Source organism: Telopea speciosissima, chromosome 3 (assembly GCF_018873765.1).
Source record: "Telopea speciosissima isolate NSW1024214 ecotype Mountain lineage chromosome 3, Tspe_v1, whole genome shotgun sequence".
NCBI classification, from domain to species: Eukaryota; Viridiplantae; Streptophyta; class Magnoliopsida; order Proteales; family Proteaceae; genus Telopea; species Telopea speciosissima.
The window spans coordinates 65,099,162-65,122,883 of NC_057918.1; the positions used below are offsets into that span (position 1 = coordinate 65,099,162).

Consider the following 23,722-nt stretch of genomic DNA (forward strand, 5'->3'; position numbering starts at 1 on the left):
TCGATACCCTCTAGGCTCCAAGTCTCGATCGAAGAGTTGCTTCGTGACCTCATCGAAGCATCCACCACTCGCAGTTCGCCGCCGATGGTCGCGAATGTCAATACCTCCCACCGATGAAGGTATAGGATTCCTTCTAGGTGAACAAGAGGTCTTCTCTTCCCCAATGGAGACATTGATAATGCCGCCAACCTTGCGCAGTGAAGGCTATAGGAACCCCCTTTACATACGAAACAACCCGATAGTTTTGTGTACCGGTTCCCGGTGTTCGACTTGCATAGAAATGTCGGATGAGTTTTGGGTAATATGGTTCAGGGAGGTTGAGAATGTCATCCACCCCAATGCCTCGAACTGCTCCACATTGTATGCTTTGAGATCATCCAACACTACATTTCGCCCTTCCATTATATTTCAAGCGAAAGTAGTCTTGATAAAGCTCTTGGTCCTCTATCTTTTGAAACCAAAGTGGATCTAGGACAGTTGGTGCAACTTGTTCCACGCATGCACGCCGTGTTCTTGGAGCCATTGATTGTTTTAACCTGCAGCCAAAAGCCAAGTAGATAGCAAATTAATACCTTGAATGCTAAGGCCTAAGTAGATGATCAATGTAAGGTTATGAGGTTTAAAATCTAGCATTTGATTCTTTTCCCAAAGCAAATTAAATTATAGCAATATTCTTAGGCTAGAAAATTCTGATTTTTATCAATTTGTGATCTAAGAAGTTGGGAAAAAGGGAAAGGCATAGCCATTATGTGAATGACATGATAAATAATGAAGATTCATGGTCATAGTATGCCTAGAAAGTAATATTTTATAAAAAATAGTGGGTTCAAGCAAGAAATGGGTTTATTCAATCATGGAGCATGCCTTGAACTTCAAAGAAATTTTTCAGATTTTGTGGTTGGAAGTTTGAATCTTGGAAAACAAGTAAATATGGTTTGTGACAACTCAGAGAATGTAAGCTAAGCCCTATCTAGTAAGACCGAATCAAATATGGCAAAAGAGAAGATGAAATATTCTAAGGATTTTATCAACAATCATGTATACAAGAAAATATGTTTGAAGATAAGACAATATAATAATTTTCTATGAGATTTTATGGCATGTAAAAGAATTAGATTTGAACTTGGAGAGTTTTCCTGAATATTGTGAATTGAGAACTTTATCACAATCAAAACCCGAACATAATCCTAGTAAAATTCAACTAGACTTAATAAACATAGCAACAATCTCTAAAATGCTTGCAAAGACTTGAAAATTTATAAAAGATGCAATAATCAAACAAGGATCCAACAACTTAGTGTCATCGATCAAATAGGGCTTGATTTACACCTAAAAACCCTAGTTCCGCCAATCGATTTGGTATGAATTTGGTGTACAAGGCCATGGGATTACAAGCAAAATTAAGACATGATCACAACTTGAGATGATTCATCCCAAATCCAAGAAAGAGAAAGTAGGAATGGGAAGAAAGCCATATCTTGAACAACGAGAGTTGAACCTTGAGGCTTAGGATTACAAGAAACCACCTAAGGGGGAGCTTGAACGAAAGTCCCCAGAGAGCTTTTTCTCCTCGGTTATGTCCTTTTCTTTGGAGCCAAAAATGCGTTTTAAAACTCGTGGCTCTGTTTTGTTAAAATTCTACGAACAAACGAACGAACGGATCCACTTGTCGTGAATCCGCTCCGCACAAAACTCAAAATTATCATTTTAAAACCGTGCGGATCAACGAACAGATCCACACTCATGCATCCATTCGTAGATCCGCTTGACTTCAACTCTCTCCCTTTGAGACTTCGAGACCGGACGAATGAACGAATTTGCATTCCACATCCGCCCGTTAATCCGCTCTACCTATTTTCACGGAGGAGTCACGAACGCACCGAATGCCGACGTCGCTTGTGAGTCCACCCGATTTCTTTTAAGATTTTGAGCCTATTTTGGAGACCTTTTGACCACACATATATGTGATGATCTTGTGCCTATACCCTAGATCGGACACCCTGTTGTGTGACCCATTTGTGGGGACCACTTAAGTCTAGTTAATACCTTTAAATTGAAAGAGGTTACGACTTGTATCCGATCGGGCCAGCTAATAAGAACTAGCAGCATTGGTAATCGCCGTGACTCCTCTCTTACCTAAAAGGAGAAGAGTTACCCTTGAGGATGAAGATCCTTAGACCCTATGAATGTAAGGACTCAAACCTTATGGATAGGGAAACCTAAATCTATGCGGGTAGAGACCCTTAAGGGGGTGCGAGAATCTAAACTGTGGGTAGGTACTAGGAAAGGAAAGTAATAGGCTGGTTTGGGCTGTTTATTTGAGTAAGCCATGAAGGTCACGTGTATTTGGAAGTCACTCATAACACCTCAAGCTAGTGATGACTCTATTTGGACTTTACTTGGTCCATCCAAACCTTGTTTAGACTCATAGAGAAAGTCCTACACCGTGATTCGACTTTCCAAAGAAAGGACTTAGCGAACCGTACCGAGAACTTCTTGTTCGGTGGATTGACCTAGATGACGATATGTCCATAGGAATTTGAATGTAATTATTGAATCTATGCCTACATATTGGTGTGATATATATATATAGTTATCCCTTAGAACCTTGGACTTGTGTGACTAGAGTGATTCTCCGGTACTATAAGTATGACTTACCTCGACCTCTTGTGAAACTAGTTGGACCCCGACCTTGGTTGACCAAACCTTAGGGTAATGAATAATGAATTTAATGACCAGTAGGTTAATTTATTGAGACCCGCTTGAAGAGTTGACTTGGACCAAAACTATTGAAGGGTTATTGGTTCTCAAAGAGGACCGATGTGGACTCTTCCCTGTGGGATAATCGTGTAGTAGGTTTAAAGGTTGTGAAAGTTGAAATCGAAGGATGTAACAAGACCTTCTCCAACGACGGATATGAATGGGGTAATGGATCACCAAATGCGTTCCCTCCGATCTGGGAGTGAACAATAGGAGATTCCATCAATATTCCAAATCATTCTAAAGTTGGGTTAGGTAATGAGACAACCAGATGTGAAAGCCTTCTTAATGTAAACCCTATGTTGGGTCATGGACAGTTAAATCAGTAACCCAAGAATGACCAGAGTAGTGAAGGCTAGAGTGGTATCACCTGTCCGGAAGATCTAGGGAACCTTTGTTCCTTGAGACTTAACTTAGTAGTTGGAACCCCGTTTTCCTAGGGTTATTGTGAACCACACCCCCGTGGTAATGTGACCTCGTAAGGAAAAAGAGAATTGTGGAACCCGACTTGTCGTGACATGTAGGCACCGCCTCATCTTGATCCGACCTTGACTTAGTTTAAGATGTGGGTGACTTGGGATGTTGTTATCCAACAGCCCTTATCACTTTAGACCCTAGTCGCCTCAAATTTGGGGACGAAATTTCTTGTAAGGTGGGGAGAATGTTATACCCGCACTCCGGAGTATAATTAATTATTAATTCTTCCCCGTGACGTGTAGTTATCATCGCCACGTATGCCGGTGAGTTGTTCTCACCGGTGGTCAAACCCACTATATTGACCATAGTACGAGGTTGCCCGTGGAAACTAGTCGGGACCACTGGAGGTTGCACCTTGACATGTCGGGTAAGTAGTTGATCAAATTTTGTTGTGTGCTTACCGCCCTCTCAAAGCCCTCAAGGTGGTCCAAAGGCCCCGACCTCTTTGGTGGGAACCACCTTCCTACCGTGATCGGAGGCAAGGTTACCGGCCGCCTCCGACCCCGCATCCAATGCCGCTAACAAGGACCCTTGTGGGTGAGACCCCGTGGCCGAGGTGCTATTGGTGCCCCGCCATGTTTGACCCTACCCAAATAGACCCTAGGTTACACTTATGAGGCCTTATCCACATAGGCCAATAAATGTGAAGTCTATATGAGAGAGAGGGGTAAGACTATTCCTTAGTCTTTCTTTTTCTTTCTCTTCCTAACCTAATCGTGAAAGGAGAGGAGAGCTTTGAAGAGAGGAGGAGAAGGAGGAGAAGGAAGGGAAGAAGAAGAAGGAAACGGTCACTGGTTTGAGCTTTAAAGAGGGCACCTCGTGTGTACCTCAAACCAGGTAAGCCAAGTGCCCTTTTCCCCCATTTTTCTCTCTTCCCCTTGCTCGCTTGAGCTTGGGTAGTTCGTTGGTTGCAGCCCCAAGATGGGGATTTCTTTTGGAAACCCAAAGGGTTAGCTCGAGCCATGTGTAGTTTCCCTTGTAGGATGCTATCCCATTTTCATTACAATCCTATAAAGACCTCTATTTTGACCTCTTGCTGAATCTATTTGATTCTAAAGCTTCAACCACCAAAGAAAACCCCAAATCTGGATTTTTGAGCTTTTGATCCTTTAAACCCCCTTAAATCTTTGAATGTTGGGTGTTTCTAAGACCCAAATAGACTCCAAGACACCCCTCCCTAGTCCCTTGAGGCTTAGAGAACCAAATGGGACAACCCCGGGCTTTTAAAGACCTTGAAATCACACTTGGGTTGCATCGGAGGCAAGACTGCGTGAGTCCGATGTTTGCCTCCGATGTGTCCCGAGCCTGCAGGAAGGTCGGAGGCAAGGTCGAGGCAGGCCCGCGAGTCCGACGTTGCCTCCGATGCGTTTTTAAGGCTTATAACTTATGTAAACGGTGGGGTTTCTCTATGAGGCCTCCCCTACACTCTCTCACACTCTTATTCACTTCCATAGGCGCCAACATATGTGCAATGGGGTGATTTTGAGCGGAATCGTTGCGCTTATACAAACTCCATTTGAAGTAATTGGTGAGTGGGTTTGGGTGACTGCTTGAGCTTGTTTACTATTGCTTATTCATGCATTTATGAATTATATTGTGATATTATCATTCAAGCATGATTGCATATTTGCATTTATTCTTATTCGATGATGATGATTTGGATGATATGGATTTGTGTTGGTTACGTGTCGGAAGTATCGGCACCGAACCCCCGTGATACGTGGAATTGTATATTGCATCTCATTCTTGCTCGTATGCGCCGTTGTGTCAGGTACCGGTGTTAGATGGAATGGGACGTTGACACACCCGGATGTACCTCTCAACACGATAGGATTCATGTAGTATATCCGTGGTTAGGCTGGCTCCCTATGCTACGACCCTTACCAACAGGGGTTTAGGTGTTGGGTAGCCGAGCACCGCCGCTCGTGGAGAGTTAGAGAGGCCAGGCCAGGGGTAGTAATGGTTATCGGGTCCGCCTCGGGTGGTGATGACTACGACGGCGCGGCTCCATAGTAATAATTGAGGTTGCATTGTGGTGAGAATGGAAGGATCCACAATGTCTTCCCGAGTTATTGCAGAGCATATACCCATTGACTTAGCATTGTGTGTTAGGTGGTAAATGAATTAATAATAGCATGCACCATGGACTATTTGTGATTGTGTGATTGTGCATCCCCTTTTCTCTCTCACTAGCTCGTGGAGCTAACCCCGTGTACACATTCTTTTTAGATTTGGATGCGATGATTACCGTGGAAGCTAGAGACAGTGACTAAGGATCATGGCGATGGTTGCCCATGATGATTGTGCCGACGGGCTATACTGCTACTTTAGGATCGCTCCCGTTTTATTATTTTTGAGCATTGTGTTTTGTACAAACTTTTATGTTTTACCTTTTGGTAGCTACTTGATGGTCATAGGAATTTTGTAACTATGTTACTTATTATCATTAGCCAATGAACATCTTATAGTTATTTCTTTTACGCTCCGCAAACTCGACCTATCTCGAATGTAATATTCCTTTGTCTTTCGCACTCTAATATTATTGTATTGTAATATTGGTTTATGACTGTGAGTTGGCCACTGCATCGAGATCCTGGCGGTGAGGTGGGATGACGCGTGTCACCCCAATCATACCCTGATATTGTATTCTATCCCTTGTCGGGATAGGGGTGTGACAGGGAGGGTGAGTAGTACCTCCTTCAGCGTTTAGTAAAAGGGTCTGATAAGCCATTTTAGGGATGTTAGGGTGATTTGGTTCAAATGTAGGAACAAGAGTCCTTCTTGAGAGAGATACCGATGTCTGTCCGTGTCTTGTTGTCATCATCGTCCGAGGGTGACAAAATTCAGCGTCTACAGTTACATCACAAGCATACAAAAAGGTGTTACAATTCTTTGAGGATGCAATGTAACTTTCAAGTTTACAGAGTAGAACACTTCTAGTTTCCAAAATACACAACTAAGTAAACTTTCATTAATCAATTCTTTACTATTTTCAATAAGCAAAGCTCTTACAATTATAATAAACCAAAAAAACCTAATTCTAATATCTAAGCTTACTAATTTTATGGTTGAGATTAATTACAAATTACATCATAAAATAAAAGATAAATCCTAATTGAAGATAGGCTCCTTGGCAATGAAGAAATACTAAAATTAACAAAACCCAAATTTATAAAAGGGGGAGGGGGAGGGAACTTACAGAACTCAGGCTAAAGCATGGTTGCTTTCTTTCAAAAACCATGCAAAGGGGTTCCTCTCAACAATCTCGCCTCTCCTTCTCTTGCCAAAATCGTCCAAGGTGTGATTGGGTCTTCTAGAAATTGTACAAGGCTGGACTGTGCAAGAGGATTGCTCCTTGCTTGTTGCATACCAAAAATAGGGCAATAGGGAATCTCCCAAATCGTAGACAAGGGGTATCCTTGAGGTGACGATTCTTGGGTGTGTTCGTCTTCAAGCTTAATGATGTTTCACTTCCATAAGTAGACTAAGAAATAGGATCTCTTACCAATTGATGGATAGTCTTCAAAATCATTGACTTCACTAAAATAGGACATGGACCGATCTCCTTCAATCTTCCATTACGTAGCCAACAATACTTTCCAATTATAGTGCTTGTCCAAGTATAAACCTTCCAAGAATAGGACATGGACTGATCTTTAAGATTAGATCATCATGATTAACATGGAATGTTGATTTTCTTCAACAGAGTAAGGCTTCTAGTGGTAAGTACATATTGTCATAATTTTTTAGAATTCGGAATAATTTTGGAAAGTCCCACATGTGATGAGTCATCCTGCTCCACAACAGAGGTTCTGAACTTGGGCTGATGTCGATGTAAGGGAATCCCTTATAGAAATTCAATCTTGCGTGGGGGCAAGGGATTGATTGGTGCTGGCTGATGTAGACCGACATAGAATTCTACTAGAAACCAAATTCGCAAGGACATTTATATAGGCTGGATCAAATCACACATGGGCCATGCTGGGCTGACTTTGAGCTCACAGGCAAAAAAGGGAATGGACTGGACTTGAGTTACTCCTTGGGATGCTCGGTTGGGCTGTGTATGTGCACTGCTATGCTGGGCAAGGTTGCCTTGTTGAGAGTTGAACTTCTCAGGAAAAAATGAGATACAAGGCTGGCCTATATCATATCCTCTAGGTTGAATAAGTGTTCGTCCTCAAACTCTTGGTCCGATCAATGAAGCTCATTAATTGTCTACTAGGGTTGAATGGGAACCAAGCAAAGTCATTGGTGATTTCTCTAATTGAATATAATAAAATTTGTATATCAACTTCAGATTTGACTATGATATCGAATAGGGTGCTCACAACTTAAATGAGTAACATGTTCGAATATGGACTATTGGCACGTGAATATTTCAAACAAACTGAAGTATAGACGGGTATGTACTAATGTTAAAAAATAAATCATCATATGTACTTAAGGGTATCAAAGTGGAATCGAAACTGACCGTTTACAATCGAACCAAACCGCACCACAGAAAAATGATTCGGTTTTGATTTTATAGGTTCTCTTCCCAGTTCGATTTTGATTTGCACCGTACAACCGAGGTTCTAAACCGAATAGAAACCAGTACCTCTTACTCAAATACTAGCCCATGCATCAATCGGATTAATTAATAACATAATAATTAATTTAATAAACAACAATTATTGCAACATACTCAAAACATAAAATAATTAAAATGTCTTGGAATAACTATATTATATTTGTTCAAGTATGAATTGAAAATCATGGATGATGTTAAAATGGATTATATGCTAATAGAAGAAATAGTTTGATAATCATGTGAGAGTGGAGAAGAAAAAAAATGGAAAAACAAAGAATAAATAAAAAAATAAAGGACGGGTGAAGATGGGAAGTTTTTTTTTTTTAATAATCACATAGGCATGAGAAATATGATGAGTGAGGGAGATCGGGAAAGAATGGGGAAACACGGTAATATAAACGCTTTGAAAACGAGGTTGTCTACATTAGTGTTTCCTAAAACTGACACTACACAAACCACATGTAAACCGGTTGTGAATCGGATAACAAAAATCGAATTGAAACCAAAAAAACTGGATCATATGCAAAACAATTCTGATTTTGGCTGATTCTTATCCGGTTAGGTTTTGATTTCACCTTATCAAAATGTAAATCACACCACAACCGAACCGAATAACCAGAATCGCACCGATTGACACCCTTATACATACTGAAGGTGTTGTTGTAATGGCATGTGTGTACAATCATCTTTTCTACTACACCCTCAACAAATATAGAAAGAAAGTTGTGCACGTGCAACAACTCTGGGTGTCGTGTTTGTCGTTCACTTCACGAAGAAATCTCTAATAAAGAAAACATATTGTGGAAAGAATTGTTGTGAATTTGATATCGGATCTAGTTCGACACTTCCACAAATGTTGTATTCATCGATCTTTTCATCTGAGTATTCGTCAAATATCAAAGACTCGCTCAAATCAATCTGAGTGACAAATCGATCGTCTTTGATGTTAACTTATGAAGCTAAACACCCAATTTCTAGTTCATCAATCTTGACGCTCATATCCCATACCGGTGAATTCTTGTCAGGAGATCTGTGTCAATGAGTACTCCTTTGAACTGATTTTCGACTCTTTGAAAAAGAGGAGTAAGCTTTAGACAACTCCTTGGACTCGAACATCTTGAAGATCTTCTCACTCTTTCTATCTCACGAGCTAAGCAGACAATTTTTTCCCAAAGTTGCAAATTCTCTTTCTCTAGAGTCAACTCAATAAGTCATTGCTAAAGCAACATATTCTCTTCTCTTATGTCGACATCCTCCACAGGAGCTGTATGTGCACCTCTCTCCTTAGGCACCATCATAACCTCTCTCTCTCTCTCCTCCAAAGCTTTGATACCACTTGATGTAACCTCATTGGATGCTATCGATTGAGAGAGTCATGAACATACTCTATTAGGTGTGTAACTGAGTAATATGAACACAAAAGAGAAAGACAATGCAAGGGGGAAAGTTATAGTTCTTCTAGACTATAGTGAAACTCTCTGTGGTTTCAAGGGATTTAACGTGACTCTTCAAGGACATGGGAAGGTGTTGCAACTCTTTGAGGATGCAATGTAACTTTCCAAGGCTATAGGGTAGAATGCTTCTAGGTTCCAAAATACTCAACTAAGTAAACTTTCACTTATCAATTCTTCACTATTTTCAATGAACAAAGCTCTTATATTTATAAGAAACCAAAAATCTAATTCTAATCTCTAAGCCTACTAAATTCTCGGTTGAGATTAATTGCAAATTACGTCATAAAATAAAAATAATTACATATCAAAATACAAATTCTTAATTTAAGCTAGGCTCATTGATAATTAAGAAATATTAAAATTAACAAAATACAAATTAAGGAGGGGGGAATAAAACTCGGCTAAAGCATGACTACCTTCTTTCAAAAACTGTGCAAGGGGGGGGGGGTTCCTCTAAAAATTGTTACTCTCTTTCTCTTGCCAAAACCATCCAAGGTGTGGTTGGGTCTTCTAGAAATCTTCCAAGGCTGAACCGTGCAAGAGGGTTGCTCTTTGCTTGTTGTATTCCAGAAAATGGGCAACAGGGAATCTCCCAAATTGTGGACAAGTGGTATCCTTGAGGCAATGACTCTTTTGTGTGCTGTCCTCAAGCTTGATGCTACTTCACTAGCTTTCATAAATAGATTAAGGAAGAGGAGTGATGATCAATGACTTCCCTAAAATAGGACAAAGACTGATCTCTTTCAATCTTCTAATACTTGGCCAATAATATTTTCCAATTATCTTGTCTTAAGTATCAACCTTTCAAGAATAGGACATGGACTAATCTCCAAGATTAGATCATCATGATTAACATGGAATGTTGATCTAGCTTCTTCAATAGAGTAAGTCTTCAAGCGACAAGTGAACTCATTGCCATAATTTTTCAGAATTTGGGGTAATTTTGGAAAGTCCCACATGTGATGAGTCATCTTCCACTATGGAGGCTCTCAACTTTGGGCTGATGCTGACATAAGGGAATCCCTTCTACAAATTCAATCTCGCATGAGTTAAAGAATGGAGTGAGCTGACTGATATCGACCGACGTAGAACTTCTTCTAGAAAAAATATTTGCAAGGACATTCATAGGCTGGATCAGTACGTTAATGCATGGGCCATGCAGGGTTGACTTTGAGCTCACATGCAAAGAAGGGAATGGATTGAACTTGAATTGATCCTTGAGATGCAAGGTTGGCTTGCATCAGATCATCTTGAGCAGATTGCTTAGGACCAATCCAAGTTCTAAGGGGGCACAAGAATGTAACCCAGTACCTAGTTTACCGTTTACACTAATTTGACCTAAATCAGACTAATCATATTACTAATCTGTTCGAGGACATGCTAACAACGCCACTAAGACAATCCGGGATTGGTCACCTTAGATATCGATATATCGATACAGATCGTTCTAGAATTGATTTTTCTTAAAATTTGATTTTTTGACAGTTTTACCCTTGGTCCGTATCGTTCCACTGATACGTGATTAGCCTGTGCCATTAGGCCCAATACATAAGACCAATACCTCAAACCATGGTGGGTAGGCTTTAGTTCAAGGTTGGTCCAATATCTATTATTGGGCTGGTTCACTTGCTAAGCCCATTATGAAACTAAGCATGATCACACGATCCGTAGGTGGTGGAGAAGAAAGAAAGAAATGATGAACGATCTAAATAAGTTCTCAATTACTCAATTATACTGGATGGTGGTGATCAATTGATGACCATAGTTAGGACTTAGAAGTATTACGTAAGGCAGGACAAAAAAATCCCGATTAATTCACGAGGAATTGCCGCGGAAGAAAGCGATTCCGAGAGGAGTCGGTAGTCGGACGACTCGGAGCATCGTTCCAGATTCGCGTGATCCAGTTCCGGGGGATCCCGTCCCCTCGGCACCAGGGGCCTCATGAGTCATGCCTCTCTGGCGTTACTGATTGCTAGATAGTGACGTTATGAATCATAACGGCTACATTTTATTTCAAATTTCAAAACCCGGCATTTCGTCTCTCTCTCTCCCCTCTCTTACGCACCCACCCGGAATGGTCTTCTCTCTTGGTTTCATCATTCCCAAATCAGCTCCTTCTTTCCTCCCTTTTACTTGTTTCAAGATCTCCTCCACCTCATATTCTTCAATTTCACCATAGAGCACCAACAATTCTGCAGTTTCTTTCTGGGTTTTCTTCAATGGCCCCTACACCTTCTTCTAAATCCGTTCAAGGACAAACAACTCCACTAAGAACACCTCAGTCGAAGCATCGCTCAAATTTATTTCCAGTGAAGAGCACCCACCCATCTCCGAATCCAAACTCTGTGGCTAAAGAAAATCCACCGGCAGAGCATCCAGTCGAAGTCATTGGTCGAATACGTGATTACCCATATCGGAAAGACAAGCCCGTTTCAGCATTGCATATCTCTTCCGACAAGAAGAGTGTTCGTGTCCGAACTGATATAGGCTATAGAGATTTCAGTCTTGATGGTGTTTCTACCTCGGAGGAAGAAGATCTCGATGGGTTCTACAAAAAATTTGTGGAATCGAGGATAAATGGGGTCAAATTGGGGGCGAAATGCACAATCATGATGTATGGTCCAACGGGTTCTGGCAAGAGCCACACGATGTTTGGGTGCCCAAAGCAGCCGGGGATTGTATATAGGGCTCTGAGAGACATTCTTGGTGAGGGGAATGAAGAAAAAGAAAACAGCACATATGGTCAACGTTTGGGCTTCGGAACAATTGTTCAAGTAACCGTTTTGGAGATCTACAATGAGGAAATTTACGATCTTTTATCAAACAACAATGGCGGAGGATTGAGCTTTGGGTTTACTAAGGGAAACGCTTCAAAGGTAAATTACTAAACCAGTCGTAGATATCTTTGTTTGGATATTAGCTATCCTTGTTTTTTATTTCCTGATAAAAAACTTCGTCGTATGGGTTCATTGATTCCATATCCAGAAAATCCAAGGAATTTCTTTGTGATTAATACTAATGTAGTGGATAAAATAGAGTATTTTGACATGGAATATTTTCTTTTCAAATTCAGAGATGTATTTTTTGTAATTGCTTTGTTTAGGGGATTGATTTTACCATCTTTGAAAAACATTGTCTGAACTACATCTACCTTTATGGATACTGTACTATGTTCATTGTGATGATTTTTGTGTTAATTTCCCACTTTTGCTATGTGTTTTTTGAGTTACAGGTGAGACTTGAAGTGATGGGGAAGAAAGCAAAGAATGCAACTTTTATCTCCGGACATGAAGCTGGAAAGATAACCAGAGAGGTAGCAAATGTAGAAAAGAGAAGGATTGTCAAAAGCACTAACTGTAATGACAGAAGCTCCCGAAGCCATTGCATGGTTTGTCATTTTAGCTGCATTCTCTATTTATGCTTTTGACCTTTTAATAGTTTTACTGCTATGTGAACATTTGTCTTGTATCTTTGGTAGATCATCTTGGATGTTCCTTCTGTGGGAGGAAGATTGATGCTTGTCGATATGGCTGGTTCTGAAAACATTGAGCAGGCTGGCCAAATTGGATTTGAGGCAAAGATGCAGGTGACACTATCTTCTTTCTACTTTAAAGTATCTTGTCATAACTTCAGAATGTGTTATGTATATTAATTTTGATATGAATCTCAAAAGCTTACCCGGTAAGTTTTCAATTGATTACAATCACTTGCCCGTGATGCTGAATGGCTAATTTATTCCTTTAATGAGTTACAGACAGCAAAGATCAACCAGGGAAATATTGCCCTGAAGAGGGTAGTTGAATCCATAGCAAATGGGGATTCCCATGTTCCATTCAGAGATAGCAAGCTAACCATGCTTCTGCAGGTAATTTACCTTTCCCCTTGTGACTGATCCCTGGGTTTTGAGAGAAACAGCCAATGTGATTTATACCCATGACTGTTACTGTGTTCATCTTTTTTCTAGGATTCTTTTGAGGATGATAAATCAAAAATCTTGATGATATTGTGTGCAAGTCCTGATCCCAAGGAGATCCACAAGACTATTTCCACTCTGGAATATGGAGCAAAGGCCAAGTGCATTGTGCGTGGCTTTAATACACCAACCAAGGACAAAAGTGGTGCTGAGGATTCCACATCTTCTGTAGTTTTAGGTTCAAGGATTGCAGCTATGGATCAGTTTATTTTGAAGCTGCAAATGGAGAACAAACTTAGGGAGAAAGAGCGCCATGAAGCACAAAAAGAGCTCTTGAGGAAAGAAGAAGAAATCGCTGCTTTGAGGGCTAAGCTGGAGGTAAAAGGGAGGGATTCTGGAGTGAGTGAAGAAGAGATCAATGTGAAGGTCAATGAAAGAACCCAGATTCTGAAACTTGAGCTGGAGAAGAGGTTGCAGGAGTGCCACCAGAAGGCAAATGAGTTTGTTGAATTTGGAAGGCAGAGAATGGAAGAGAAAATATTGCAACAGCAACAGGAGGTTGAGATGCTGAGACGGCGGTTGGAGGAAATTGAAACTGCGCTTAGTAGTTCGACAGATAGCAGTGGTGACAAGAACAGTTTACAAGACATGGATGGAAACAGCCTTGCAAAAAGACTAATGGAAGTTTATTCTGATCCAGACCATGGGATGGAGAAATCCATGGACCTGGATATGGGGGACAGGCAACCATTTGTTCATGATGTGAAAGAGATAGATGGGAACGTACATCAAATTGACAACTTAGGTAACCAAACACAGTTTAATGTTTATTGCTGGAGTGCTAAGGAAGAGGAAGAAGATGATGATATGGTTGTTGCACCAAAATTTACAGAGAAAGTATGTTTGAGTACTGTGTTCGAAGAGGAGGAAGAAGGAGAAGACACAGAAAATGTGGATGATGAAGAGGTAGAGAAAGAAATAGTAGAGGAAACAACTGTAAATTTGAGCACGATTGATGGCTCTAGTCCACGGATCAATTTCAGTAAGGGCTTTTATGCAGCTAGTCCACAGGAGCTTGTACCAATACTACCTTCTTGCAACAAGGAAACCAACAAATTTGATTATAGCAGAAATAGATCTGAAGAAAAGAATGTGACTCCAGGAGTGATGGGTGAATTGGAAAATGCAAAAGATGCAGTCTCTGCTAGAAGAACAAGAATCCAAAACATTTTCATGCTCTGTGGGAACCACAGAGAGCTTGGACAAAATGTCAGAATTGCAACACCTTACCCGAAAAGACCTCTAGCTTCAGACATACAATCATCTCCTGTGACAACAGCTGATGGTGAGTCAGTTAAAATGAAACCTCCTTCCAACAGAATATCAGAGCTTCAAACTGTTTATGTGCCAGAGTTTGGATTGAGTGATCAAGTCCTGGCTGATGTAACAGCAAAAAACATCACAGGAACACCAAATCCAGCACCCGTAGCAAAGCCACTCACAACACTTAAATTTGTCGACGAGCAGAAATCAGCAGAAGCTGTCCCACTGAACAGAAATCGGTGGTTCTCTTCTGAGATGGCCCAGGACTCGAAGGAGAACAACAGACCAGAAGACAGAAACACAGATGATCTTGTTGAATTGTATGTGAAATGGGAGGCCTCAAAGGAGAATTCTGGGAAGTTCATTATGAAGTTGAATGTTGAAAAGGATTCCAGCCTTGCTGATCTGCGGAAGCTGATTGAGACCCGTCTTGTGGAGGACAATGCTACCAAGCAAGGATTCACATTTCTCATGCTTGGGGTATGTATTTTGTTCCTTTTTTTTTTGCAGCACATTAAACTGCTCAATTTGTACTTGATGTTCTTACCATTCTGGATATGCTTAAAGATGTGAGGGGAAAAAACAGTTGAACCACTGAAAACATGCAGTACCCGATCTTATTATGCTTTCTTAAGGTTCTTAAGATGTCATGAATAGGGATATTCTGTCCTAACTCTAGTATATAAATACATTTGATACTCTCAGTTGGGTTCGCAATTCTGAGTAATTCCCCTCCATCCCCCCTCACCAAAGTAAAAAAAAAAAAAAGCCAAAATAAAACAGATTTTCTAACTTGAGACTAATGTTGTTTATGCTTTGTTTTGGGTTCTTACAAAACATTTGTGGTTTTATGTGCAGGATCCTACGGGTGCTCCAGTTGTGAAAGAGAAGGAAGCAACAATTCAAGCAAGCAAACTCCCCATTTGTAACAACCAGTTGAGTGGCCACTTGGCTTGCTTGCGTCCAGTCAAGGCAACCCAACAGACTAATCTTCTCCCCTTTAGCTCACTGGAGAATAAACTTGCACATGTACTTCCAAATGTGCTACCTGTATAAGAATGTATTACTTGTATAAAAACCCTTTTTCCCGCATCACAATGTTTCTTTTTTGGTTAGCCACCATGTTTTCTCCTGGGTATAAAACCCTTTTTCCCGCATCACAATGTTTCTTTTTTTGGTTAACAAGCCACTATGTTTTCTCCTGGGTTTGTTGGATGATCCAAAATTTTCTTTCCAATTTTACCATCAATATATTCTTTTTCTCTTTCAGTAATTTTATTGTGTACAAAATTTAACTTGGTAAATAGTTACTAACCATTATTGGTAGTCTTGGGTCTGATACAGCAAGACCTGATCATCAACAAGAGATGATGGATTCCACTAAATAGTTACTAACCATTATTGGTAGGCTTGGGTCTGATACTGCAAGACCTGATCATAAACAAGAGATGATGGGTTCCACTCGAGCTTTCTTTTGGTTCACCAATAATGAGTTTGATCAAATGACTTCTTTTATAAATTCATGCTTCATGAGCTTGAAAGATGAACCAGTAACAAAACTAATTTTCAGGTCAGAAGACATCGTACAGAACAACCATTGTTTACAAAGGCTATTGGAATTAACAGTTTCCTCTTCAAATTGTACAGCAGAGGCAATTGGAATTAACACAGTATCCTCTTCAAATTGTACAGCAGAAGAAAGTTACAGCAATTTGTAGTTCCTTGTGAGTTGCAATTTACCAACCGATATGGCAACACAAAACATTGATTGTTCTGGTGACAAACACTAACAAGTTAGTGATCCCAGAGACTAAGGATCTTAAGATTAAAATTCTAATTCTTAAATGCCAACATTGCCCACCAACATTGCTTACAGAGGCTATTGGAATTAATAGTTTCCTCTTCAAATTGCACAGCAGAAGAAAGTTACAGCAATTTGTAGTTCATTGTGAGTTGCAATTTACCAATCGATATAGCAAGACAAAACATTGATTGTTCGGGTGACAAACACTAACAAATTAGTGATCCAGAGAGTAAGGATCTAAAGACTAAAACTCTAATCTTAAATGCCAACATTTCCTACCAACTACAGCTTCCCTTTAAAAGATCAGTTAGCCATCATAAACAGTAATCCAAACCAGAGTATCAGATTGGTGTCAGAAGCTAATCTCACAATAATTATCTACAACAATTTGAGTCATAAGATGCTCAGAATAACACTATCTAGGACTATAGGACTTTATTGGGATACATGCCGGAAATGAAGCATTCATAAAAGTTGAGAACTTCACTTCAGACATAACTAAAGAATGGATCCTGCATACAGATCTCCATTTCTTCAGAGATGTCAAGAAGTATAGGAGACCACTTACAATTCTATTCTCAACCTATATATCTCCACAAGTTGCTTCTGTTAGGATATTTATAGAGGCCAACTGTAGATGGAAGAACAAGGAGGCCCAGAGGATCAGATTAAATGACAACTATATCTATAACAGAGTCATGTGGAAATCCTGCAGTACTATAGGCTACTATCTATGTTCTCTAGTCTTTGAAGATTCAAGATGGAATAGTAAGAACAGAGAAAAAACAAATTTGAAGCAAATAAGAAGAAAGAAAGTAAAATCAAATTTCTAAAATGATAATTTTTATTTCTTTCTATACAAGTCCAAGACTCCATGGAGGAGCTGATCTACTGTCTACTGCTAAACAGGTCCTATCCAAACATGCCGGGAATGGCAGGCATGCGGAGGACACTACAATAAGCATGCTGGGGTGGGACCGGTGCCATGAAGCGTATCACAGGCGCTGGTTTATAATCAATATCAAGCCCGAACAGAACACCAGCACCTTTCACATTGTTATTCAGAAGAAGTTTGTGAAACACAAACCATGTTAACAGGCTATCAGAGCCCGCACAGTGAGCTTCGCCGATGCGTTTTAACCCATAAGTTTTCGCCACCCGCTCTAAGCCGCCGAAGACTCCATCGCAAAATTTGAGCATCTGCTTCACATCATAAATCTTCAGCCCAAAATACACATTCAGAAGTTTGTAAAACCCATTAAGGTCGTCCGGCAATGGCTGCCGTGTGATGGCTTTCAGCAGATAAGCGAAATCATAAGCGCCATGGAAAGTAACCCATCGGAACAGAGGTGTGTTATAGAACACCAAACCAGAGGCCAACATCAACTCAGCGAAACGGGTAGAATCAACACCGTCTTCCCTGTTCTTGTCGAATTTGATACCCTGTTGTCTGAGAAGATTAATGGAGTCCGGTGCATGAAGATCACTAGAGACATCAAATTCTTTGAAGTTAATCTGCCATACGAAACTGCAGCCTCCTCCAAAATCTGGAAGATTACCATCCAAGTCACTGAGAGTAAGACCAAGCTGTATAAGATGGAGTGAATCAACATTAGCCTTGAGAGCTCTGTAGCGATCCAAAGGACGTGAAGTGTTCTTGGGATTGGCAGAGTCGACGGTGGGATGGAATACGACTCCTGGAAACTCAGTGTCAATGGTCACAAAGGGGAAGCATCGAGAGGCAAATGCAATCCGCTCGAACTCGAATTCCAGGTTGCTTGACCAAACATTGATGATCCTTATTGATTTCTTATATTGCGGCTCAAGAAGTGGCGCAGTCATCCCCATAGCTTCTGGTTTTTTCACTCTACAGAATTGTTGCTTCTCTTTTGTTGGAATTCCCAGAATGGATTTCATAGAGTTGGAGAGGGAATGAAATTACAGGAAAGATATAAAGTGAAAAAGCCGGAAACTAGATTAGAAGTAGGAAACGAGTAGAGTCAGAGTGAGAATGTGAGGAACTTAAAAAGGGGGAGTTGTAGTCGTAGTGGGAGTGGGACGCGTGGGTGAAGAGAAGAGAAAGCGGAAAATGGTAAGAAATTAGAAAATGGAAGGTAAGAAGTTTTAAAGTATCTGACGAGGATTGAGTTGTTAGGGTGAGATTTGATTTTCTTTTTCTCTATCATTGATCCAAATCCTAGAAGTGAAATACGGTTATAAAAAACAAACAAATTTGAAATTCAAACCGCGTTCGTGACAAAGAGTGCTTGCTACCCCCTAGTGAGAGTAAAAGGCCAGCCTAGTGCATGAGGTTCTCGCCATTGTGAGGTATGGGGAGGGTTATATTGTATGCAACGTTACCCCTGCCTTCGTAAAAAGGTTGTTTTCACATTTGAACCCATGACCACTTTGGTCACAATGGAGTAACCTTATCATTGCGCCAAGGCCCCCATCCCTACTGAGAGTGTTAGTGTTTAACCTGAACAGGTTGGATCAACAAAAACCCATTGGTTTAATTTGGATCAAATCAAATTAAATTTTTATCGGTTTGGTTTCAAGTTGAGGTATTATAAAAAGAAATCAAAATTGATTTGGTTTCGGTTTTTATTAATGCATATATATTCCACAACTCATTATTATTATTATTAGTATTTTTGGTAATAAACTCATTATAAGTTACAATAATAATAATAATAATAAGGAATAAACATGAAATAAAAGGGTTGTAATTTTTGTATAGGGAACTGTTCCAACTATTAGCAAGGGTGTCAGTTGGTACAATATCTGTAATCTAATACACTTTCGGTACGGTACATAAGATAGAAACCAAATAGCGAAATTATGCGGTATCGAATATAATATGCATTTCCAATACCGATACCGTAATAACTCGGTATCAAAAACAATATGTATTTGGTATTGAAAATGGCTTGTATTCGGTATTTCCTCCATCAATAGGATATGGCTTGTTTTTGCGGGGATTTGTTCCTGATCTCGCAATTTGGAGAATGATGTACTCTATTGTATGAGGAGTCGTGAATTCAACTTTGAAAGCAACTGCTGTGCCACTGCCGCCTACAGCTACAGATGGCCAACATGTGCTTCTTCAGTTTAGTATTTCCACGAGGCTCATCCCATAATCCGGTTATGGCACTAAATGCTCATAACTCGCTCAGAGCAGTTTCACGTTGGAATTCCAATCAAACCACACATGCAGTCATCGGTTTTTTCTCTGAAGAACCCCCAACTCCTCACACTCGTGTAACATAATTTCAACGGTTTTGATACCGAATAAGGTTTAAATACTAAAAAGGGAAGATAGGATAGTACTGACACAAAACCAGAAATTTTAAAATTTTTAAATGGAAAGAGAACATCACCTGGTCACGTAATGCACGCGTGCAAAATGACCATCGTACCCCTAATTCTCACACTTGTGTAACATAATTTCTGCGGTTACGATACTGGATAAGGTTTAAAGACTAAAAAGGGAAGGTAGGATAGTACTGACAAAAAACCATAAATTTTAAATTTTTTAAAGGAAAAGAGAACGTCACCCGGTAGAGTAACGCACGCTTGCAAAATGACAGTCGTACCCCTGGTCATTTCCATCTTTCTAGGGGGTGCAATGGTCATTATGCGCACCCCTGGGCGGCGTGCATTGCATGACTAGGTGGCGTTCTTTCTCCCTTTTTTAAAACACTATGATGAAAATCGCTTTCATCTTAGAAACCAATATCGTGCCAAACTGAGAGAGATACCATTTTCCAATATCAAATTCATTTTGAATTTGTACCGATACAGTATCATACGTTCAGTTTCGGTTTCAGTTCCAAATTGACACACTTAATAAACAACTGATTCAATATGGTTATATTTTAATCAGGAAACATGTCAAATAAAAGTAGTAGTATTATGCTCCCTTATCGGTACATATTCTATACACGTGAACTGCTTTAGGAATTTATATTTTTTTCCTTGTAATCTTACTTCTTAAATAAAAATTTAATTAAATTAATTTTATTACAGTTGTAGTCCATTTTGAATAGGGAACCTCAATTCGGATGTTTAGGAACTGACATTAGCATGGAGTCAGTTTTGAATTGGGTACCTCACTTCTTAATGATGCCATTTTGTTGAGCCCTTACAAAGCGTGTTTAAAACGTTAAAACATGGGAACAGAGTTTTAAATGTGTTTTAAACGCGTTTTGCTAATAGTGTTCATGACCATTAAAAAATAAGTTGTAGGAATCTACATTAATCAAAATCGGATCTGCAGATTTTTTGGATTTTGATTACTGTTTCGATTCAATTCCATCACTGTTATGAACCCAATTGAATGTGTCAAGCTCAAGCACAAAACGATTAATAATTGGTCATTTTCGGTGCAAGGTAGTGGCTCGACAATCGTCCGATCAAGACTGACCGAATACTTTGACTGATTGATAACCAACTAAGAGTGTCAACTTCAATCTTCCCATGCCTCTAAGGTAGACTACTTATATGAACTTAATTATACCCCGGCTGAGCAGCAAATTCACCCAACCAACTTCCCCATCATAAACCCTTATGATGTTTTCCCCCAATCTTCTACCTCGGTCACTAGGAAGATCTGGACTATCATATCTCCTAAAAAGCCTCAGGGTCTAAAGGAATATGTCCAGGCTCCCCCTTTTTCCCAGAACCAGATCACTGCTAGTGGCAAAGAGCAGTATTTCCCTGTGAATATCAATTCTGAGTTGATCCGACAGTGGATCCAGTTAGGTTACACCCATCTCCATCTTGGTGCCGTCAAAATAGCCGTTACCTTCCACGGTCGTAAGGGTCTCCCAGTAGCCATGCGCCTAAATCTTCTGGACACCAGATTCAAGAATTTCCCGCATGCAACTATCACGGACGTTCGAGACCACTCTGAACGATGGCACTGTTTTCTACACGGTGTATCCCAACTACAACATCTCTCTGCAAGATCCGAACCTGCCTGATGCTTGGCAGTTTCTGATACAGTTGACCGGTGCGCCTCAGAAAGAGACAGCAATAGCAGCCACTCTTCATTACCAGGTCTGCTACAGACTCCAAAACCATGCCATGAATCTTAATACTGGATTCTCCAGTAATGATGCAGCCCCGTTCGTTCAGATTGGAGAGGACCGAATCCCTACTATCACTTATGTCCCTCGCCAGATCGATAGAGCAGCCCTGCTCAAGCTCATTCCTGAGTCATGGATCACGGCTTACGAGTCTACGCATAACATCCCAGCTGCTACTCCACCTCTGACGGCTACAAACCCTGTCTACAAGCCTCTTGAAGATGGCGGCATACTTGTCACATATCCAAAGCCTGCAGACATGTGCTCTATGATTCCTACGGTGTTCCCAGCCTGGATGGACGACGTCGATGATCTTGAAGAAGATCCTCCACCTCCTCCACCTCCAAAGCCAAAGAAGAAAAAGCGCCAGCCAGATTCTCTGTGGCTCCGCTACCAAGCAGGCTGTCCAAATGTCGGTCCACTTGGAGAAGATCGTGGCAGATACCAATTTATAGTGGACTATGGCAACCACAAACCCTGTTCTTTGGGTTGCTGTTCTCCGCCACCAGCTCAACCTCCTCCATCGGTCACGCCCTACTGTAAACCAGAGTTACCTCCGGCTCCGCCTTCCCCTCCAACGGATCCCCCGTTGATGTTGTGGCAGACTCAAGTTCAGCAGCCTATTCCCTGTTTTATGGCTTCTAGTTCAGACGGGATCAGCAGGAATTTCCCTCCCACTGCTGACTATGAAGATGCTGATCGGCGCCGCCACAAATGGAAAATGACTCCCCCCAATGTCCTTGACAATATGGGCCAGATGGCTGCCAATTCCACAGTTGAAGCACAGCTTAACTGGCAGGCAGAAAATGCTTTGGTCCAGAACCAGTTTCTGAACAAGCTTCTTTCCTACCAAGAGCACCATACTCTTGCACTCCGGTAGAATGAATCCGACATCCGTTACCTCAAAACACGGATTGAATCTCTCCACCAGGAGCTGATGACTATAGCTATGACGGTGAAAGATTCCTCTTATGCCTCCTTTCTCATCTCTGGCCGAGAAAAAGAAAAGAAATTGTTGGAAGAACAGCTCAGGATGGCTCAAACTCAGCCATTTCCATCCAGCCCTTCTCTCTTCCCTGATTCATTCACAACCCCAGTTTACCATGAGTATTCCGCTCCACATAGTTTTCCCACTGCTATGTTTAAGGAGTTACAGGACCAACAGAGACATCTAGCTTCTCTCAAAGCCAGATCCCCGAAACCGAAGCGATCCCATACATCTTACCCTGTCTCTTCTCAACCTGTTTTCCAACCTACTCCTATTTCCTTGCAAAAACCTATGGTTCAACCTACTTTCCAGCCTTTATCTGACCAACATTCAGGACCCCCTAGTTTTGTTCCTTGGGTTCCTCCCAGATCAAAACCTGATATCCCTGATTCAGCTTGTCCTGTTATTCCTCTCCTAGAGAGTAACACCCTCAGTACATTTCTCACTCAGTTGACCTTGACTCCACCCAAGACCATACCTATATTGTCCATAGCCAAAGTTGCCTCTGCTACCTCCTTTTCGGACATAGACTCGTCCACTACCCAGAGTCCTCTACCTGCTTACCAAACCCATCCCCCGGCGCCAGATGCCTCCCAGGCTCCAACTGAACCCATCATTTATAGCAGCGACAGTGAAGTTGATACTGCCCCCCAGCAGCACCATCCCAGAGCCGCCCCTGCAGCTCCTCATATTCTCCCTCAGGCACCGAATCCCAGTCCCTTTACCAATCAGGACCCCAAGTAGTTTTTCACATTTAATGGTCTTCCTTTTCATAAATGGCCTGAGTGGATTTCGGAGTTTCATGCTTGGCTCACTGCAGAACTATTAGTTGCTGGAGCCACAAACGGTACTGTTATTACCAAGTTTTTGGCCCGTACCCATGGAACCCTCAGAGAATGGTTTATGGCCCTTGGTGGTTATCGGCAACTCCAGTGGACTCAGATTCCTATTGATGTCTTCATCGCACAATTGTACAATGAGATGATTGGACCCATTGAGAACAACAGACTCAAAGCCCGAGAAGAGTACTTCCAGATGAAGTGTTGCTCTTTTCAGAAGAATGATCTTGCTAAGCACTATACACGGATGTTGGACCGCTTTTACATCCTTGGAGGATTGGATGACCCAAATATGAAGCAAGTGTTCCTCAATTCTTTCCCTGAACCCTTGGGCAAAGAGGCCATAAAATCCTTGCACCACTTTGGTCTCCAAATTGGGCAGGCTCCTATCGGTCGTCTCTATCAAGAGATCCTTGGTGCTCTGCAGAAGTTGTGTGATCAGCAAATATTCTTCAACCAATGGGAAAAGACCACGCATAGACTCACTGATGCGTGTGACACCTC

At 41.0% G+C, this 23,722-nt stretch overlaps 3 protein-coding genes across 4 annotated transcripts; 2 read left to right on the top strand and 1 right to left on the bottom strand.

Moving 5' to 3' along the window:
- Window positions 1–11,420: 11,420 nt before the first annotated feature.
- Window positions 11,421–15,764, top strand: LOC122657024 (kinesin-like protein KIN-10A). Of its 2 annotated transcripts, XM_043851762.1 has the most exons (7): window positions 11,421–12,137; window positions 12,494–12,649; window positions 12,740–12,847; window positions 13,016–13,126; window positions 13,226–14,977; window positions 15,356–15,590; window positions 15,654–15,764. In XM_043851762.1, the coding sequence occupies exons 1-6, from the start codon at window positions 11,481–11,483 to the stop codon at window positions 15,551–15,553; spliced, it is 2,982 nt and encodes a 993-aa protein (XP_043707697.1). In that variant the 5' UTR covers window positions 11,421–11,480; the 3' UTR covers window positions 15,554–15,590; window positions 15,654–15,764. The 2 variants fall into 2 exon arrangements, with proteins under 2 accessions (XP_043707697.1, XP_043707696.1); XM_043851761.1 differs by lacking the exon at window positions 15,654–15,764 and having other exon boundaries at window positions 15,356–15,610.
- A 1,449-nt stretch (window positions 15,765–17,213) lies between these two features.
- On the bottom strand, window positions 17,214–18,149 carry LOC122655417 (probable CCR4-associated factor 1 homolog 9). The gene has a single exon (XM_043849611.1). The coding sequence runs from the start codon at window positions 18,147–18,149 to the stop codon at window positions 17,214–17,216; it is 936 nt and encodes a 311-aa protein (XP_043705546.1).
- Window positions 18,150–22,340: 4,191 nt separating this feature from the next.
- On the top strand, window positions 22,341–23,123 carry LOC122655418 (histone-lysine N-methyltransferase 2D-like). Its single transcript, XM_043849612.1, has one exon. It carries the CDS (start codon window positions 22,341–22,343, stop codon window positions 23,121–23,123), a length of 783 nt encoding a protein of 260 aa, XP_043705547.1.
- Window positions 23,124–23,722: the final 599 nt, after the last annotated feature.

Bases quoted from the DNA above. Each gene is read 5' to 3' on its own strand.
- LOC122657024 (XM_043851762.1), top strand. From the start codon at position 11,481: ATGGCCCCTACACCTTCTTCTAAATCCGTTCAAGGACAAACAACTCCA. The intron at 12,650-12,739 runs GTTTGTCATTTT...TATCTTTGGTAG, and splicing joins GCTCCCGAAGCCATTGCATG to ATCATCTTGGATGTTCCTTC. The intron at 12,848-13,015 runs GTGACACTATCT...AATGAGTTACAG, and splicing joins GATTTGAGGCAAAGATGCAG to ACAGCAAAGATCAACCAGGG.
- LOC122655418 (XM_043849612.1), top strand. From the start codon at position 22,341: ATGACGGTGAAAGATTCCTCTTATGCCTCCTTTCTCATCTCTGGCCGA.
- LOC122655417 (XM_043849611.1), bottom strand. From the start codon at position 18,149: ATGGGGATGACTGCGCCACTTCTTGAGCCGCAATATAAGAAATCAATA.